The sequence below is a fragment of the Silurus aristotelis genome (assembly GCF_946808225.1).
Source record: "Silurus aristotelis genome assembly, chromosome: 2".
Lineage (NCBI taxonomy): Eukaryota > Metazoa > Chordata > Actinopteri > Siluriformes > Siluridae > Silurus > Silurus aristotelis.
The window spans coordinates 22,441,537-22,458,486 of NC_139575.1; the positions used below are offsets into that span (position 1 = coordinate 22,441,537).

Genomic DNA, 16,950 nt, shown 5'->3' on the forward strand with positions numbered 1-16,950 from the left:
GGCAAATAAATCATATCTACAGATAAAAAAAAATCTGCGGTCTGATTGATTATGTGGCTTGTGTATCCTCACAGACGGAGGATGAGTTTGTATACTGGCCCAGCAGAGAAGAGCCCATGAGCTGTGCAGCATTTACTGTAACCCTCATCAACACTGACAAATTGTGTCTGTGTAATGAAGGGCAGATCATCATCCATGACTTTATCCTCGAGGCCACACAAGTACTTTCTATTCTCAGCAACACAAATGCTTGTATTTACTATATAACAATCTGATTTTCTTACATACAGGAAAAATATTTTTAGAAAATGACAACATAAGCATTGTTTTAAGCATTATTTTTTATTGGATGTGTTAACAGCACCATAGCAGCATCACAACATTCATTACCCCCTGAATCACAAAAAGAAAACCTATTTTTAGTTTTTTTCTCCTCCAAAACTTCAAGAATCAATAAGGTTTATCCACTCTAGTTAAATAGAATTGGACAGATAGAAGAGGGTAGATATTTGAAAAAATAAATAAAAATAACCCATAACCCTTGTAAGTATTGCAAGTTGTACTTAAATCCTTTCCCACCTCAAAGTAAGAAGTGGAATGAAGTGGAGGGGTGAAATCATAATGTTTAAGGCATTGGACTTTGAATCCAAAGGCTGTGAGTTCAAATCCAAGCCACACCAAGTTGCCACTTCATTGGCCCCTGAGCACGGCCCCTAACACCATAGCTGCTCACTTGTTTATCTATGAATGAGATAAGTGCAGTTTTGTATAAGGGCGTCTACCAAACAGTGGAAAAATAGAAAACAACAGAGACACCTACATAAACGTGTGTCTTTTGTTTGCTCAGTCAGAGCATGTAAGCCCCATAAACAGCTAATACATCTTGCACTGTTACAGTTACATGCATGAGTGGTTACTGGTATTAATCTACAAATAGTAAAAAATCAAGCATTCATGCAACATTTACGAGGGAAATTGAAAAACGTGCACCAACAGCATTAGAAGCAAGTGAGCAAGTTATATGAGTGATGAATGTGATGATTATCACTGTTATTAATATGGTCAGTGTTATAGATTGAACTGAATACTCTTTCTGCATGTTAAATCATCTTATAACACTACTACTAATGTGCCATTGGGTTTGATTCCTGGGCAGGAGACCGACCCAGCCACTGAGGGGTTAATACGACCAAAAGCTTAGAGCTGGTCCCAAGCCTGGATAAAATGGGAGGGTTGTGTAAGGAAGTGTATTTGCTATAAAACTCATACGCCAAATCTAATATGTGGGCCTATAATCTGTCGTGTCAACCCCTAGTGGGAACAACACTGTCCTTGTTAAATAAACAGCAACAGTGTGAGTGCTGATTTTGATTTGGTGTCATTCTGGGCATGTTTTTGTTACTTTTACTGCTTGGAGGTAGGAAATGCAAGTAGCCTCACCACAAATGCATAATACTAGCCATTAGATAGGGGTGCACCCTGCCAATCTATCACAAAGCAGCACATCTTATTCGCACATAGGGCACTTCAGAGTAAACCAATCGCTCAAACACTAGTTGTCATGTGTAAAAAACAGTAGATACAGTAAGCTATTAATCAGACAATGAAACTGTCCTAGTTACACTTATGTTTCTCTGTGTGTGTTTGAGGATGACTACGTGCTCGAAGTTCGCCATTTTCAGTGTCCAAACTGGCCTGAACTCACTGGTCCTGTTAGCAGTACATTCGAGCTCATCAATATTATCAAAGAGGAGACCATGACCAGAGACGGTCCCACTGTTGTACATGATGAGTGAGTATTCTGCACAATATGATGTGTAGATGTTACAGTAACTCTTGTATATAGAAATATGATCTGGTACCTCACTCCTCCTGCTTTAATTTTTCAGGTTTGGAGGTGTTTCTGCAGGAATGCTGTGTGCCCTCACCACCCTGTGTCAGCAGTTGGAGAGTGAGAGTGCAGTCGACATCTACCAGGTGGCCAAGATGATCAATCTCATGCGTCCAGGGGTCTTCACAGACATTGTAAGCTTTTTAAGAGCAGTATAATTTTGTGTGTTTTCCAATCATACAAAAATAGATAAATGCAATAAAAATGTTTATATTGAACTATTTGTAAAGTAAAGCGCTGCTGCATCAGTATCTTATTTGAGAATCTAAAAGTCAAAGCTTCAACAATAACTCTGGAATGTATTAGAATATAAATCTTGGATGCCATTGAAGTGTTAATTAAAAAGATGAATATGTAAGCCATTGAGGGTGGATTTGTCCTTTAATTAATGCAGGTGGATGGATGCATAATTAACGCTTTGATGGATGGGTAGATAGACAGACAGATATACAGACAGACAGAAGTATTCGGACACTTTACTTTTTCTCCAACTTTTCTTTCCCAAACTGTTAGCCCAAACTTGCAGGTACAAAATTGTTTAAAATGTCTTCGGATGTGGTAGTATTAAATTTCTCCTCATTTGAGTCGCCTGCTATAGAGTTCTGACCTCAACCCTACTGAGGACCTTTTGGATGAATTGGAATGTTGACTAAGCCCCAGGCCTTCTACCTATCTAACTTTTCCGACTACTCTCTTTTTTCTGAATAAGCACAAATATCCACAAATATCCACATTAACCATATAAGATAGATAGATAGATAGATAGATAGATAGATAGATAGATAGATAGATAGATAGATAGACAGATAGACAGACAGACAGACAGACAGACAGACAGACAGACAGACAGACAGAGACATTATTGATAGTTTAAAGCTAAATGTTAAATATATTTTTATATGTATTTACCTGTCATTTCTCTCTACCTCTTTTTTTTCAGGAGCACTATCAGTATCTATACAAAGCAATGCTCAGCCTGGTTGGTTGTACAGGCAGTGAAATGTTCTGTTCCTATATGGACAGTTATAGGAGGGTTCTAAAAACAGATAAAGTCAATCCAGCGGAGAGCATGGAGTCTCTGGTGTGAAGTGAGATGGTTCCGCATGACAACAATGTGGACGAGTTCATTTGGCAGAATTTCCTTGAGGCCTTTATTTTTGCCAGACTCGTTGATAAAGTTAAAGAAAAAAGAAAAGTCAAAAGACTTTTTGTATACTGATGAAAAATTCTTTTGATATTTATTTTTGCTGCTTTTTGTTATCCTGCTGAGTGTCACAACTTATTCTCCAACACACCTACACACTACAAAATGCAGCTGTCTACTTTGCACTATATTGTCAGTGTTACTGTCTGATGCCTAGATGATTTCCACCCACTCTGGCCATTGAGCTCGTTCTTTTACTGGAAGGACAATAAGCAGTGGAAATGGACTGAAAACAACTGCAAGTCAGCATCACACTAGCACATAGATAGCTGCCTAATACCCACATAAACTGTTCAAAACCAAGCTCCTCATGTACATTTTATCACATTCATGATGCAACCTTCATGACAGGAAATTGTTGGATTGCTGTTTTTCTTTATAATATGTTAAAATATGCCATGTTCCATCTAACTCAGGGGGTGCACAACAGCAGCCTGAAATGCAGGACTCCAGCCCAGTTTATATTAATTTCCTGCTCACGCACACCTCAATTAACTTGGCAGTTAATGACCAGGGTTAGTAGATGTGTTTGAACAGAGAATCCTTAAACTGTGCTTGATGGACTGTCACCGTGTGCCCTTGGTTTATCTTATATAGACATGATTTCAATGTGGTATCATACACCAACTGTGAACATATATTGTTATTGGTAGAATTTCTATTGTTTTGTAAAGTATATAAATATATTGATATAAAAACTGTGTTCTGTCTTCTTTTAAAAATTTTAAATAACTAAAATTTAACAACTTTATGGACAATATTTAAGGCAGGTAATTAATGCTTGTTGATATGAATGTTGAAAGATTATTGCCTTTTGAAATATGAAAAACAAAACACCAAAGTGACTTATTTGTTGGACCATCTCAAGCCACTAGAACATAGGGTTTCAAATTGTGAATGCAAAAAAATAAAAAAAAGGATTTAGTCCTTATAGTGGGCAAATAACTCTTGGTCCTTTTCCAAGTTTCAGCTGTCCACGTTTGGCAAGCCAAGTCATGATCATTTTGTATTTTCTGAGACACTTGTCTGCTCTATGTTGTTGTAAGGAGTGGTTATTTAAGTTTCTGTATCCTTCCTGTCAGCCTGAACCAGTCTGTCGATTTTCCTCTGACTGCTCCTATTGAAAAGGTGTTTCTGCCTTCACAACTACTGTTCACTAGATGTTTTTCTGTATTTCAATTAATTCCATATAAATTCCAGACAATGTTCTTCATAAAAATCATAGAAGAACGGCATGCTCTTAAGCCATTTACTGAGATCACACCTTTTCTGCATTTTTACATTAATGTAAACATTACCCAAAGATCTTGACCAGTATTGTATATACACTGCTGTTGCTATAAGATTCTCTGCTGGGATCCATGCACGAATGATCCAGTACAGTATAGAGGTGTTTCTTTTAAAGTGTCCAGCAAGTGAATGAATATTGGTAATATAGATATATTGTATATACTGTAGTCCTCAGTGGGTTTTCTGCTGTACCACTGCTAATCCATTCACCTCAGGTCTAAAGTGCACTCTGCGATGCTTTTCTGCCCACCACAGTTTTTAGAGAGTGATTATTTTAGTTACTACCCCTCCAAAATCAGTCATCATTCTGACCTCTCTCATCAAGAAGAGGCTTCTTCCCACATGATTGGATAAAAATGCTAGGCCAAAGAAATGTCCACTAATTGTACAATTGGTATGTGAGGTAAGAGTAATTAAATCTTTAATAGTGTTAAAAAGGTTATACAAACAATGGTACGTATAAATACATGCTGAACCATGTACACCTAATTCCAATTAGTCATTTGTGTTTAAATATGACAATCAATTGTATTTATTGTATAAAACTGTATATAATTTTTATATACAAATGAAATGTACAGCCCTCCCATAAAAAAATAAATATTATCTAAATAATATGGTCACCATATAAACTAGAACTATTTGAATTATTTATTTATTAATTGGGGGTTGGGGTGGGCATTACTACAATCTTTAAAAATCACTATAACACATTTTATCAAATGTGAAAATGAAGAAGTCCATCACCACCTGTTTGCAGTGGTGATGGACAGGTTGACGGACCCGGTCAGACAGGAGTCTCCATAGACTATGATGTTTGCGGATGATATTGTGATTTGTGATGGGCGTGGGGAGCAAGTTGAGAAGAGCCTGGAGAGGTGGAGATACGCACTGGGAAGAAGGGAAATGAAAGTCAGTAGGAGTAAGACAGAGAACATGTGTGTGAATGAGAGGGAGGGCAGTGGAGTGGTGGGTTGCAGGGAGAAGAGGTGGAGAAGGTGGAGGAGTTCAGGTACCTGGGGTCAACAGTGCAAAGTAATGGTTAGTGTGTTAGAAAAGTAAAGAAAAGAGTGCAGGCAGGGTGGAGTGGATGAAGAAAAGCGGCAGGAGTGATTTGTGATAGAAGAGTATCTGCAATAGTGAAAGGAAACATTTATAGGACTGTGGTGAGACCTGCGATGTTGTATGGTTTAGAGACAGTGGCATTGAGTAAAAGACAGGAGGTGGAGCTGGAGGTAGCAGAGCTGAAGATGTTGAGGTTTTCGTTGTAAGTGATGAGGATGAACAGGATTAGAAATGAGTTTATTAGAGGGACAGCTCATGTAGGACGTTTTGGAGACAAGGTGAGGGAGGCGAAATTTAGATGGTTTGGACATGTGCAGAGGAGGGACATGGGGTATATCGGTAGGAGAATGTTGAGGATGGAGCCACCAGTAGGAATAAAATAGGAAGGCCAAGGAGGAGGTTTAAGGATGTGGTGAGGGAAGACATGCAGGTAGTTGGGTTGAAAGAGACAGATGTAGAGGACAGGGGGGGTATGGAGACGAATGATCTGTTGTGGTGACCCCTAATGAGAGTAGCCGAAAGAAGAAGAAGAAGAAGAAGAAGAAGAAGCCAGCAAAACTATGCACCATGTAAAGTATCTTTACAACATATTGTTAATACATGGCACAATCTAATATACTAGATCTTAATATATTGTCTTTTTCGTTTGTTTGTACGTTTTGTAAGTATTTGAGCATAACTGAAACAGGACTGGACTGAGTGTTGTGTAACTAAGTGTCTAGGTTGTTTTGAATAAGTTTCGGAAAAGTCTATATTTTGAAGGTTATAATCAATCTGAGTCAGATTTGCAGAACATTGCATGTCTCTCCAACTTCCCCATAAAGCTCATGCTTATGAAAAGTTTTACTGATCCAGTAGCTCCATCTTCAGGCACGACTGTTCACTTTTAGAGCCAATTCAGCTTCTTTAATAGCTTTCGGAGTTACAGGGTTTAGAGCAGAGATTCCCAAACTAGGGCATGTAGGCTTTGATTTGGCTCGTCGTGTCATACATAAAAAAAAGAAAAAAAAAAAGAAAAGAAAAAATAGAGGAAAATTGCCATTTGGAAAATTGTTTGGAAAATAAGGACTAGCTATATATTTCTAATTAGAGGTCACTAAATTGATTTGTTAGGCATTGAACTCTATTGTACAATAAACCGATTGTTTCTTATTGTACTTTGTTTTGCTGAACTTTGAAAATAAAACTGCAGTAGTAAAACAGATTACAACGTTACGTTACTTATTTATTGAATTATGTATTTTTAATATTAGTACATAATAACATAACGGAACCCTGGGTAACTTCTTATGGGGAGGTGTTTGGTAAATGGTTAAGTCTTCTGATCAGAAGGTCATGAGGTCAAATCCCAGCACAACCAATTATGAAATTTTTTTTGTTTTGTTTTGTTTACTTGTCACATGCACTTTACAGAACAGTGAAACTCTCATCGCCTTAAACACTGAGTGAACACTTCCAAATGCTGCCACTGCTGAACCCATGAGCAAAGTCCATTACACTCAACTGCTCAATTGAATAAATGAGATCATTTAAAGTTTTTCTGGATGAAATTCCGTAAATGCAACAATTATTTTAAGACATATCCCTCAATCAAATTTGCGTTTTGATCCCTCATAGAGAAAATTCTGGTTAATTTCTGCTAAATGTTAAATGTTCATTATGCAACTTACTAAAAGTCTCCATCGGTCTCATTTTATTTTATTTATTTTGTTGTTTTTGCATTTAATTATCAAGTGGCCTGAACATTTTCTCTCGTGCTTGTATTATTTATTGTTTTAGCGCTCAGTGTTCCGTTTTATACGCTGTATGTTGTGCAATCTAATAAAAATATATATAAATATAAATATAATGTGTTCACGACAGTTCCCTACTTAGACACTAGAACAGGATACCAATTAGAAAACAAATAAAAGTCTTTATTTCCCCAGTACAACTGCGCATGCGTGAGTTTCATCCGGTCATTTCCTGTTTCAGCTTGTCTGTGAGGTCTCAGGGTACAGAAAATGCTTAACGAATACGAGAATAACCAGGAGACACAACTGCTGTAAGTAGCCGAATAAATGTTCTAATGATCGATCTAACCTCGATGTGCATCTTATTTGAACTTGAAAACGGAATAATTGGTGTATTTGTGCGTTAAATCTTTATATATATTGCCGTCGCCGTCCCCCAACAAAAATGGCTTCTTCCGAAGGATGACGTATTTCCCCCAGGACTTAGGTAATTTCTTTCTGGAGGAAAACAGCGAGGCGCGTGAGGCGAGAAGACACGGGGGAGAAGAACTGCGCGTGTTTTCGGGCTAAAAGCGTGTTAGATCGGTGTAATAGCGGAGTATTGCTCTGTTAGGGATCTTTTCGGGCTTAAGGAAACTTTAGCCGCTCGGCTTCCCTCATTCATTCACGCAGCAGCTGTAGCACGTTTCGAGAGGGGGAGGCAGCCTGCGAACAGCAGCCTGCTAACAAAGGAAGAGCAGAAATCCGACTGTCTCGCCTCGCTCGTTCTGTTGCCTTCTAACATTTGAGGTCACTCCATAACCCTTACAGACCAGGTACATTTAACTGAAATGTGTTCAAAACCAAACATCCAAAAAAAAAAAAAGAATTGCGTTGTTTTAAAAGCGGCCCCTAAGCCCGCACTAGTAGCCGACCTTGCTAACATTAGCCGTCTTTTTTTTATTATTATTAATTCAGTCTGTGTAAATATTAATTGTATTTATTTTTAACAGCGACGAGATGGCCGACATGTACATTCGCGTGGCAGAGGAGGAGAACGAAGAGCCGATGGAGATCCCGACTGAGGACGACGGCACCGTGCTGTTGTCGACGGTGGCGGCGCAGTTCCCGGGCGCGTGCGGCCTGCGCTACCGAAGCCCCATCTCTCAGTGCATGCGCGGCGTGCGCCTGGTGGAAGGAGTGCTGCACGCGCCAGAGAATGGCTGGGGCAACCTCATCTTCGTCGTGAATTACCCTAAAGGTGGGAGATGAATATATATGTATATATATATATTTTTTTTTAATCTAATCGTTTAAGGAGAATAATTAATTATTTAATTAAATCTGTTTTGAAACTGTAGCTTGAGATTTTAAACGCTCGTTTAAAAAGTAATATCTGTTCGTGTTTTTTCAGTCCTTAAGGGGTCTGCATGTCAGCTACAAAAGGACAGATTTTAAACTTAAAAAAAAAAGTCCATCCCAATATGAATCATTATTCAATTGACAAACTCAACTGACCCTTGAAATATTTCAGATTGCACTGTTCTTGGATTTCCAGAATCTGCGGACAACAAACGCAAAATGGACGAGATAGACGCCTCGTCTGCAAAGATGAAGAGGGGAGACCAGAAGACATCGGATCTCATCGTGTTGGGCTTGCCATGGAAAACTACCGAACAGGACCTGAAAGAGTACTTCAGTACCTTCGGTGATGTAATCATGGTGCAGGTACGTTAACAATATTACTCATGTGCATAGGAAGTGTCCTCAAGTGGAGTTTGAGTGGCGTTTTCTTTCAACGTTGTTGAAGTTCGTGTTTTTTCTGTGCAGGTGAAACGGGATGCAAAGACTGGAAATTCAAAGGGATTCGGATTTGTTAGATTTACTGACTGGGAGACCCAGGGTAAAGTGATAACCCAGCGGCACATGATTGATGGAAGGTGGTGTGACTGCAAGCTGCCCAACTCAAAGGTTAACAAGAACATGTAGCTTTTTCAAGATTTATCGCTATATTTACGTCATCTATGTAAATGTTTTTTGAAGCTGCCTCGCATCAAACAGCCTTTTTTTTGTGTCGCGTCTAACAGCAAGGTCCTGATGAGCCTATGAGGAGCAGGAAAGTGTTTGTAGGCCGCTGCACTGAGGACATGACCTCTGACGATCTGCGTCAATTCTTCATGCAGTATGGCGAAGTCACGGATGTCTTCATCCCCAAACCTTTCCGAGCTTTTGCGTTTGTTACTTTTGCTGACGACCAGGTACGTCATGTTAGTTGCTTAAGGTACAGTTTAGGCACACAGCCTTAACGCAGACCCACATTTTGTGTGTATTTAATTTCTTTCCAAATCTAATATGAAGGAGTAGTTTCTCTCATTTTTATCTCTGTTGTACAGATTGCTGCTTCTCTGTGTGGGGAGGACCTAATAATCAAGGGAGTAAGTGTGCATATATCCAACGCTGAACCCAAGCACAGTGGCAGAGGGCACATGATGGATCGGGCTCGCTATGGGAACGGGTTCGGTGCTCAAGCTTTTGGAAGCAGCAGCCGCACCAGCTCCAGCAGCCTGGGAAACTTCAGCAACTTCAACCTGAACCCAGCCATGATGGCGGCTGCTCAGGCCGCCCTGCAGAGTAGCTGGGGAATGATGGGGATGTTGGCGCAGCAGGGTCAATCGGCTACTCCTGGCTCGAGCGCCAGCGGCGCCAGTTCAGCACGAGACCAGACGCAGTACAGCACAGGAAACAGCAACTACAGCAGCAGCTCAGCTGCACTCGGCTGGGGCGCAGGCTCTAATGCCGCTGGTAGTGGCAGCGGGTTTAACTCTAGCTTTGGCTCCAGTATGGAGTCTAAATCTACAGGGTGGGGGATGTAAAGTGGTGGGGTTTGCTTTTGAAGTGTTGGTATTTTTAGTGTGTGTTTGGTAAGTATTTTCCAAAAGACTTAACTCTTTTTGTGCATTGTGGGAGTGGGAGCAGGAGCAAATGGGGAGTTTGGGGAGATCATAATGTTTTTCTACATTTAAACAAGATGTCAAATAAGATTCAAGTTTAAAACTGGCAGTGCTACACCACAATCATCTATGTAATTTATTCCCCTCTTCTTTATGCTGTATTGGTTAATTAATTTAGGTTCGGGAGGAAAATTTCAACTGGATTCCGAAAATGCATTGTTTACTCAGTGGTCAGAAAAACTTGCATGTTTTACTGACCACCAAATTTGTACCTCTTTAAATCTTGCATTGGGAAGAATCTGGTTGAAACAGTCTTTTTTTGAAGAACATGTATTATTTGCATCAAGATAACTTTAAAAGCCTTCATCAAAATCTCTTCTGCAGTTGCCATCTGTGGGTTTTGCCTGGGAAGAAGGCCCTCTGTGGCAGCACTGCGGCTGAGATCATAATCCCATCTTCCTCATGTCTAAAAGCTCTCGTCACTCGGCTCGCTGACACGGTGGGTGTCCCTTTTTTTTTTTTTTTTTTTGTCAGCATATTTTTCTGATTTTCACAAGAACTGTACAGAAAACGTGAACTTTTTTAACAACTGTTGAGTGCGCTTGGTGGTGGCGAAGAGTGAGCGAACAGAGAGAAAGGAAGGCATGGGAGCGAGCGAGCGAAAAAGACTGATGCGAGTGCGATGAAAGAGCTGATATGTTGACTGGGTGGCTTTGTGAGCGAGTGAATGAGAGCTTGTTGACACTTCCCAGCCTCACCTATACACAATCCTGAACAGATGGACAATTAGCTTACTTGTACCTAAAGAATCACATTTTCCCTCCTAGGCTTCCCATTTTGCTTTTCTCCCATCAAATACTGACAATGTATTTAAATAGCTAGTGGAATGTTGTGATGAGTGTTTTTTTTTTTTTTTTTTTTTTTGCTTCTTGCTTCTATAAAACTGATCTGAATGCTGTATGGTGTGTGTGCTTTTCCTTGTGATTTGACCTGTAAGTGTGAACTTGTGGATGACATCTTCAGTGGCCACTGAGGGGGTGGGAGAACGAGTGATTGTGTAAGTGAGACCTGTATGTTGAGTGATGTGGATGTCTGTGGAATGAAATTATTCTAGATAACATTTGCTTAATGTTTTCAAAAAATATTTTATATGGCTTGTGAAAAGAAGGGTGTGATCCAATAAAACTTAATTTGAATCAGTTTTTTATACTGGATTTACCTCTAATTTTAATGGGGGATAAAAAATAAATTCAAAGACTAACTGAATTCACACATTTAGGGGCCTGGAAAATGGCTGGCTGCAGGTTGCGTCTGAACCCCAGGTGGCAAGTCCGTTTGGGGACGGAGGAAGATGGAGGAGTATCTGGTTCCACATTACACCATTAGCGTCTCTGGTAACAGAAATACAGACTGTAGAATGTAGCTAAGCAACAGCCACCACAATATTGGGCTTTTAATAGAGCCAGATCAAGCTTAGCCATGGGCTGTTAAAATCTTAATGCAGGATTAACTGGGCTTAATCTGGTTCTAGAATAATGCCCAAACATTCTGGTGCAAACTGGCAATGATGGCAGAATTTTGGTTGTGTTCAAAATGTGAATTTTCTTCATAATGCAATAATTGGCCTTTTTTGTCACCAATATTTTATTTATTTTTTTCACCAAAATGGTGTCAACTCTGGGATTTGAAAAATAATATTAATCACCAGATGTCTCACCCTTCAAATCTATGAACACACTTTTATACAGTCACACTTTAATATTCACAGGCAGTGAAAAATGTTTTGCATCTTCTATATTACAATAAAACACACTCTTGATTCATGGCTGTGAGTGATTCATTGATGCACTGCTGGTGAACATTTTCCTGAAGAAATTCATTCAGGCTGTACTTGTCTTTGGGTTTTGTCCCCCTTTAATAATATCTGTACACTTCTTGCCCATATTTGTAGTGTCCACCAGTGACCTTGTTCATATGAATTAGTTCTCTGTGTCTCCTGCTTCATCTGCCTCATTTCCCTCCATCTCCTTACTCTTTCTCTTGGCAGCATTCTTCTTCCTCTTCTCCTTCAGCTCCTGGTTGTTTACCGCCAGTTCTTCACTCTTTTGCTGGATGTGGCTGGACTGTGATGGCAGAACACATTTAAGAGTGCATTTTACAATAATTAGAACAGTGCTCTTTCAGCCTTGAGATACAGTGTGGAAAATAATTGATACCCTGCAGATTTTGAGAGTTTACCCCCTTACAAAGAAATGAACAGTTAATTTTTATGGTGGGTTTCTTTTAACAGAGAAAATATATATAAAAAAGACTATGTAATGGTATAGAATTTATTGGAATTTGATCCAGTACCAAATAAGCAAGAATTCTAACACACACACACCCACATTAGTCCTGGCTAGAACACTGGGTCATGGATTGGTCTTCCAGCATGACCATGACCAAAACTATATTGCCAAGACAACAATCTGATGGTCTTGTAGCCCATTTCAGTCTTGTCCCGGTCTACAATATTGTCCCTGATGTCCTTTGACAGCTCTTTGGTCTTGCCCATGCTGGTGAACAAGTTTAAATGGAAGGTTAATTCTGTGACTGGTGTCTTTTATATGCATAATGAGTTGATATTAGGAGCTCTTTCTTAAAGAGACAAGACTAATTTGGGTCTGTGGGAGTCAGAATTATTGCTAACTTGGTATGAGATCAAATACTTTTCAAGTGTGTATAGTTAAAGAAATATTCAACCGTTATAATCAAGAGAAACACTAAATGCACTGCCTACACACTTTCTAAAGTTAAACAGTCTATAGTGAGAGTAGTCACATTGATTATATATATTTTAAACATTTCTTCACAATCAGAACTAGACTGTGATTCTAAAGAGAAGTCAGTCATTACATTAAACAGGTTTTCTGTTTCCTACCTTAATGAGAGCACATGTTAATTTATGTACTGCGCACACACACACACACACACACACACTATGTAGACAAAAGTATTGGGACACAACTGTATAGGATGTCTTTGGATGTCATTAAATTTCCATTTCATTAGAACTGGAGAACCAAACCTGTTCCAGCATGACTGCCTCTGTGCACAAAGCCATGAAGATACAGTTTACATGAGTTGGAGTGGAAGATTTTGAGTGGCCTGCATTAGATCTGACCTTAAACCTATTGTACACCTTTGGGATGATTTGGAACTCTGACTGCACCCTAGGTCACCTTACACTACAAGAGTACCTGACTTTACAAACACCCTTAAGTCTCCAGAATGGGATGTATAAAAAAGCACATGTGAATTTCATGATGAGGTGTCTACAAACTTGTCTATAAAGACAATATATGATGTATATAAATGTTGTTACAGTTCTATATAGTTCACCTATAAGTTTAAAAACATAAGCAGTCGATTCAAAACTTCCTGTTTCAGCAGAAAAAATATAATTGGTGCTCCCCTGCCCACTCTCCATGACTTGTACTGTACAAGAAACAGAAAACAGGCAGGAAAAATCACTATGACCTTTTACACCCCAGACACAACCTCTTTCAATTCCTCCCTTCTGGAAGGTGCTACAGAACTTTGTTCACCAAAACTGTCAGGCACAGGAACAGTTTCTTTTCTTAGGCAATCACCCTCATTAACAACTGACATTAATTATATGCCCTGCTTTATATCTATAAGTACTGCATTGTAAGAACAGCAACATATCACTTCATCTACATATATTACACACACTATTGCTGCTGTATATTGTACAAAAGTCCTGGAGTAACTTCTTTGTCTTATGTGTTGCACACTTCTGCTATTAGCACTACCATATACTCTCACACTTTATGCAAATTACTGATCCGTCAGATACTCTGCATATTGTGAATTCTTTATTTTATTGATCTACAAGATAAATGTATAGTGTTGTTATTTATATCTGTACTTTTGAATGTCACCAACAGCTGGAGCCAACTTCAACACACCTGGCCAATAAATGAGATGTTCAGAAAGCACATGCAGATCATGTGGTCGGGTGTCACAAAGTTTTGTCCAAATACTGTATTCCAAGAAATATTTTAAGAGATTTTGTGTGATCATGGAGGCGTTAAAATGTTTATATATATATATATATATATATATATATATATATATATATATATATATATATATATATATATATATATATATATATACACACACACATACATACATACACACACACACACACACACACACACACAGTGAGGAAAATAAGTATTTGAACACCCTGCTATTTTGCAAGTTCTCCCACTTAGAAATCATGGAGGGGTCTGAAATTGTCATCGTAGGTGCATGTCCACTGTGAGAGACATAATCTAAAAAAAAAAATCCAGAAATCACAATATATGATTTTTTAACTATTTATTTGTATGATACAGCTGCAAATAAGTATTTGAACACCTGAGAAAGTCAATGTTAATATTTGGTACAGTAGCCTTTGTTTGCAATTATAGAGGTCAAACGTTTCCTGTAGTTTTTCACCAGGATTGCACACACTGCAGGAGGGATTTTGGCCCACTCCTCCACACAGATCTTCTCCAGATCAGTCAGGTTTCTGACCTGTCACTGAGAAACACGGAGTTTGAGCTCCCTCCAAAGATTCTCTATTGGGTTTAGGTCTGGAGACTGGCTAGGCCACGCCAGAACCTTGATATGCTTCTTACAGAGCAACTCCTTGGTTATCCTGGCTGTGTGCTTCGGGTCATTGTCATGTTGGAAGACCCAGCCTCGACTCATCTTCAATGCTCTAACTGAGGGAAGGAGGTTGTTCCCCAAAAATCTCGCAATACATGGCCCTGTTCATCCTCTCCTTAATACAGTGCAGTCGCCCTGTCCCATGTGCAGAAAAACACCCCCAAAGCATGATGCTACCACCCCCATGCTTCACAGTAGGGATGGTGTTCTTGGGATGGTACTCATCATTCTTCTTCCTCCAAACACGTTTAGTGGAATTATGACTAAAAATTTCTATTTTGGTCTTATATGACTTTCTCCCATGACTCCCCTGGATCATCCAAATGGTCACTGGCAAACTTAAGACGTGCCTGGACATGTGCTGGTTTAAGCAGGGGAACCTTCCGTGCCATGCATGATTTCAAACCATGACGTCTTAGTGTATTACCAACAGTAACCTTGGAAACGGTGGTCTCAGCTCTTTTGAGGTCATTGACCAGCTCCTCCAGTGTAGTTCTGGGCTGATTTCTCACCTTCCTTAGGATCATTGAGACCCCACGAGGTGAGATCTTGCATGGAGCCCCAGTCCGAGGGAGATTGACAGTCACGTTTAGCTTCTTCCATTTTCTAATGATTGCTCCAACAGTGGACCTTTTTTCACCAAGCTGCTTGGCAATTTCCCCGTATCCCTTTCCAGCCTTGTGGAGGTGTACAATTTTGTCTCTAGTGTCTTTGGACAGCTCTTTGGTCTTGGCCATGTTAGTAGTTGGATTCTTACTGATTGTATGGGGTGGACAGGTGTCTTTATGCAGCTAACGACCTCAAACAGGTGCATCTAATTTAGGATAATAAATGTAGTGGAGGTGGACATTTTAAAGGCAGACTAACAGGTCTTTGAGGGTCAGAATTCTAGCTGATAGACAGGTGTTCAAATACTTATTTGCAGCTGTATCATACAAATAAATAGTTTAAAAATCATATATTGTGATTTCTGGATTTTTTTTTTTTAGATTATGTCTCTCACAGTGGACATGCACCTACGATGACAATTTCAGACCCCTCCATGATTTCTAAGTGGAAGAACTTGCAAAATAGCAGGGTGTTCAAATACTTATTTTCCTCACTGTATATATATATATATATATATATATATATATATATATATATATATATATATATATATATATATACACACACACACACACACACACACACACACACACACACACACACACACACAGTATATATATATTGAATTTTGTTTGGAATCTACTTTAGGTGTGTGCCTCCAAAACTCATACCAGTGCTGTACTTCTTCTTGCTAGAAGTTTCACATCATCCACATTGATCGTGTGTCTTTTGGCATGTCTGGAAAGAGCACATAAGGTGTGTTATTGCAGGTCTGTCAGCATACACTCAAGAAACCCTTGCATGCATATGGACTGAATGATGTATTTCACTGATGGGAATATACATCACTATTTCAGGATCAGTATTGGGGAATGGAAACAGTGCAGAAAGTCACATCTACCTCGCAAAGGCCTCCAGATCTTTAGCAAATATCTCTACAATGTAGAAAGACATGTTAGAATGTAGAAACAAGGTTTATGAGAAAAGAAGCATTCGAGTTGGCTGATAAACTCACCGCATTGTCTGAAAGTGGTTTCAGCGATTGCAGCTACAGCCTGCCTGCTCATCTCCTTCTCACACTCCGCCGCTGTACTCTGGCAGATTTTACTCACCGTGTAGTGGACAGCAGCCTTCAGTCTCTGAGATCGCCAACAAAGTGTTTTATTATGATAAAGCACGAGTGCGGTTTATAAACAGACCAATGCAAAAAATTATGCCATGATATAACAATTACAATTGTATTACAATTAAATGATTTCACTGATCACAGGCTCCTACCTGAGTGTACGCCTCTTGCTCATCCATTGCGATGCCGCTTTCTATTCTACAGACGGTTACTTTCTATTACTCACTTTGAAGTTTATCTAAAGTAATGCAATAAAGCTGGAAAATAAAATTCACAACAATTTGCTTTATACTTTAATTTGCGCGGATTTTTTTTCCCCTTGAAGCTGTTTCTTGGCTGTGAAATATAACCAGCGCCATCTGCTGGTCCGGAGTAAAGCT

General features: G+C 39.3%; 3 protein-coding genes across 11 annotated transcripts in view; 2 read left to right on the forward strand and 1 right to left on the reverse strand.

Moving 5' to 3' along the window:
- ca16b (carbonic anhydrase XVI b) overlaps positions 1-3,793 on the forward strand; it is an 84,966-nt gene extending 81,173 nt beyond the window's left edge. For both annotated transcript variants that reach the window (XM_083529033.1, XM_083529034.1), the window contains 4 exons: positions 75-221; positions 1,650-1,792; positions 1,890-2,025; positions 2,832-3,793. In XM_083529033.1, the coding sequence (XP_083385159.1) occupies positions 75-221; positions 1,650-1,792; positions 1,890-2,025; positions 2,832-2,978 (573 nt within the window). In that variant the 3' untranslated portion in view covers positions 2,979-3,793. The remainder of the gene's footprint in view (positions 1-74; positions 222-1,649; positions 1,793-1,889; positions 2,026-2,831) is intronic.
- A 3,565-nt stretch (positions 3,794-7,358) lies between these two features.
- On the forward strand, positions 7,359-11,936 carry tardbpb (TAR DNA binding protein b). 8 transcript variants are annotated; one of them, XR_014536690.1, is made up of 7 exons: positions 7,359-7,494; positions 8,176-8,423; positions 8,697-8,890; positions 8,993-9,133; positions 9,250-9,420; positions 9,556-10,612; positions 11,393-11,936. XR_014536690.1 is itself a non-coding variant. In XM_083560722.1 (6 exons), the coding sequence occupies exons 1-6, from the start codon at positions 7,454-7,456 to the stop codon at positions 10,033-10,035; spliced, it is 1,275 nt and encodes a 424-aa protein (XP_083416848.1). In that variant the 5' UTR covers positions 7,359-7,453; the 3' UTR covers positions 10,036-11,936. The 8 variants fall into 8 exon arrangements, 4 of the variants coding, with proteins under 4 accessions (XP_083416848.1, XP_083416849.1, XP_083416851.1 ...); XR_014536691.1 differs by having other exon boundaries at positions 8,721-8,890; XR_014536692.1 differs by having other exon boundaries at positions 7,407-7,998; positions 8,721-8,890.
- cenps (centromere protein S) lies at positions 11,852-16,889 on the reverse strand. The gene is made up of 5 exons (XM_083560775.1): positions 16,723-16,889; positions 16,460-16,583; positions 16,346-16,379; positions 16,116-16,182; positions 11,852-12,236 (listed from the first exon to the last, which is right to left on the reverse strand). Exons 1-5 carry the CDS (start codon positions 16,747-16,749, stop codon positions 12,093-12,095), a joined length of 396 nt encoding a protein of 131 aa, XP_083416901.1. The 5' UTR covers positions 16,750-16,889; the 3' UTR covers positions 11,852-12,092.
- Between the last annotated feature and the right edge of the window lie 61 nt (positions 16,890-16,950).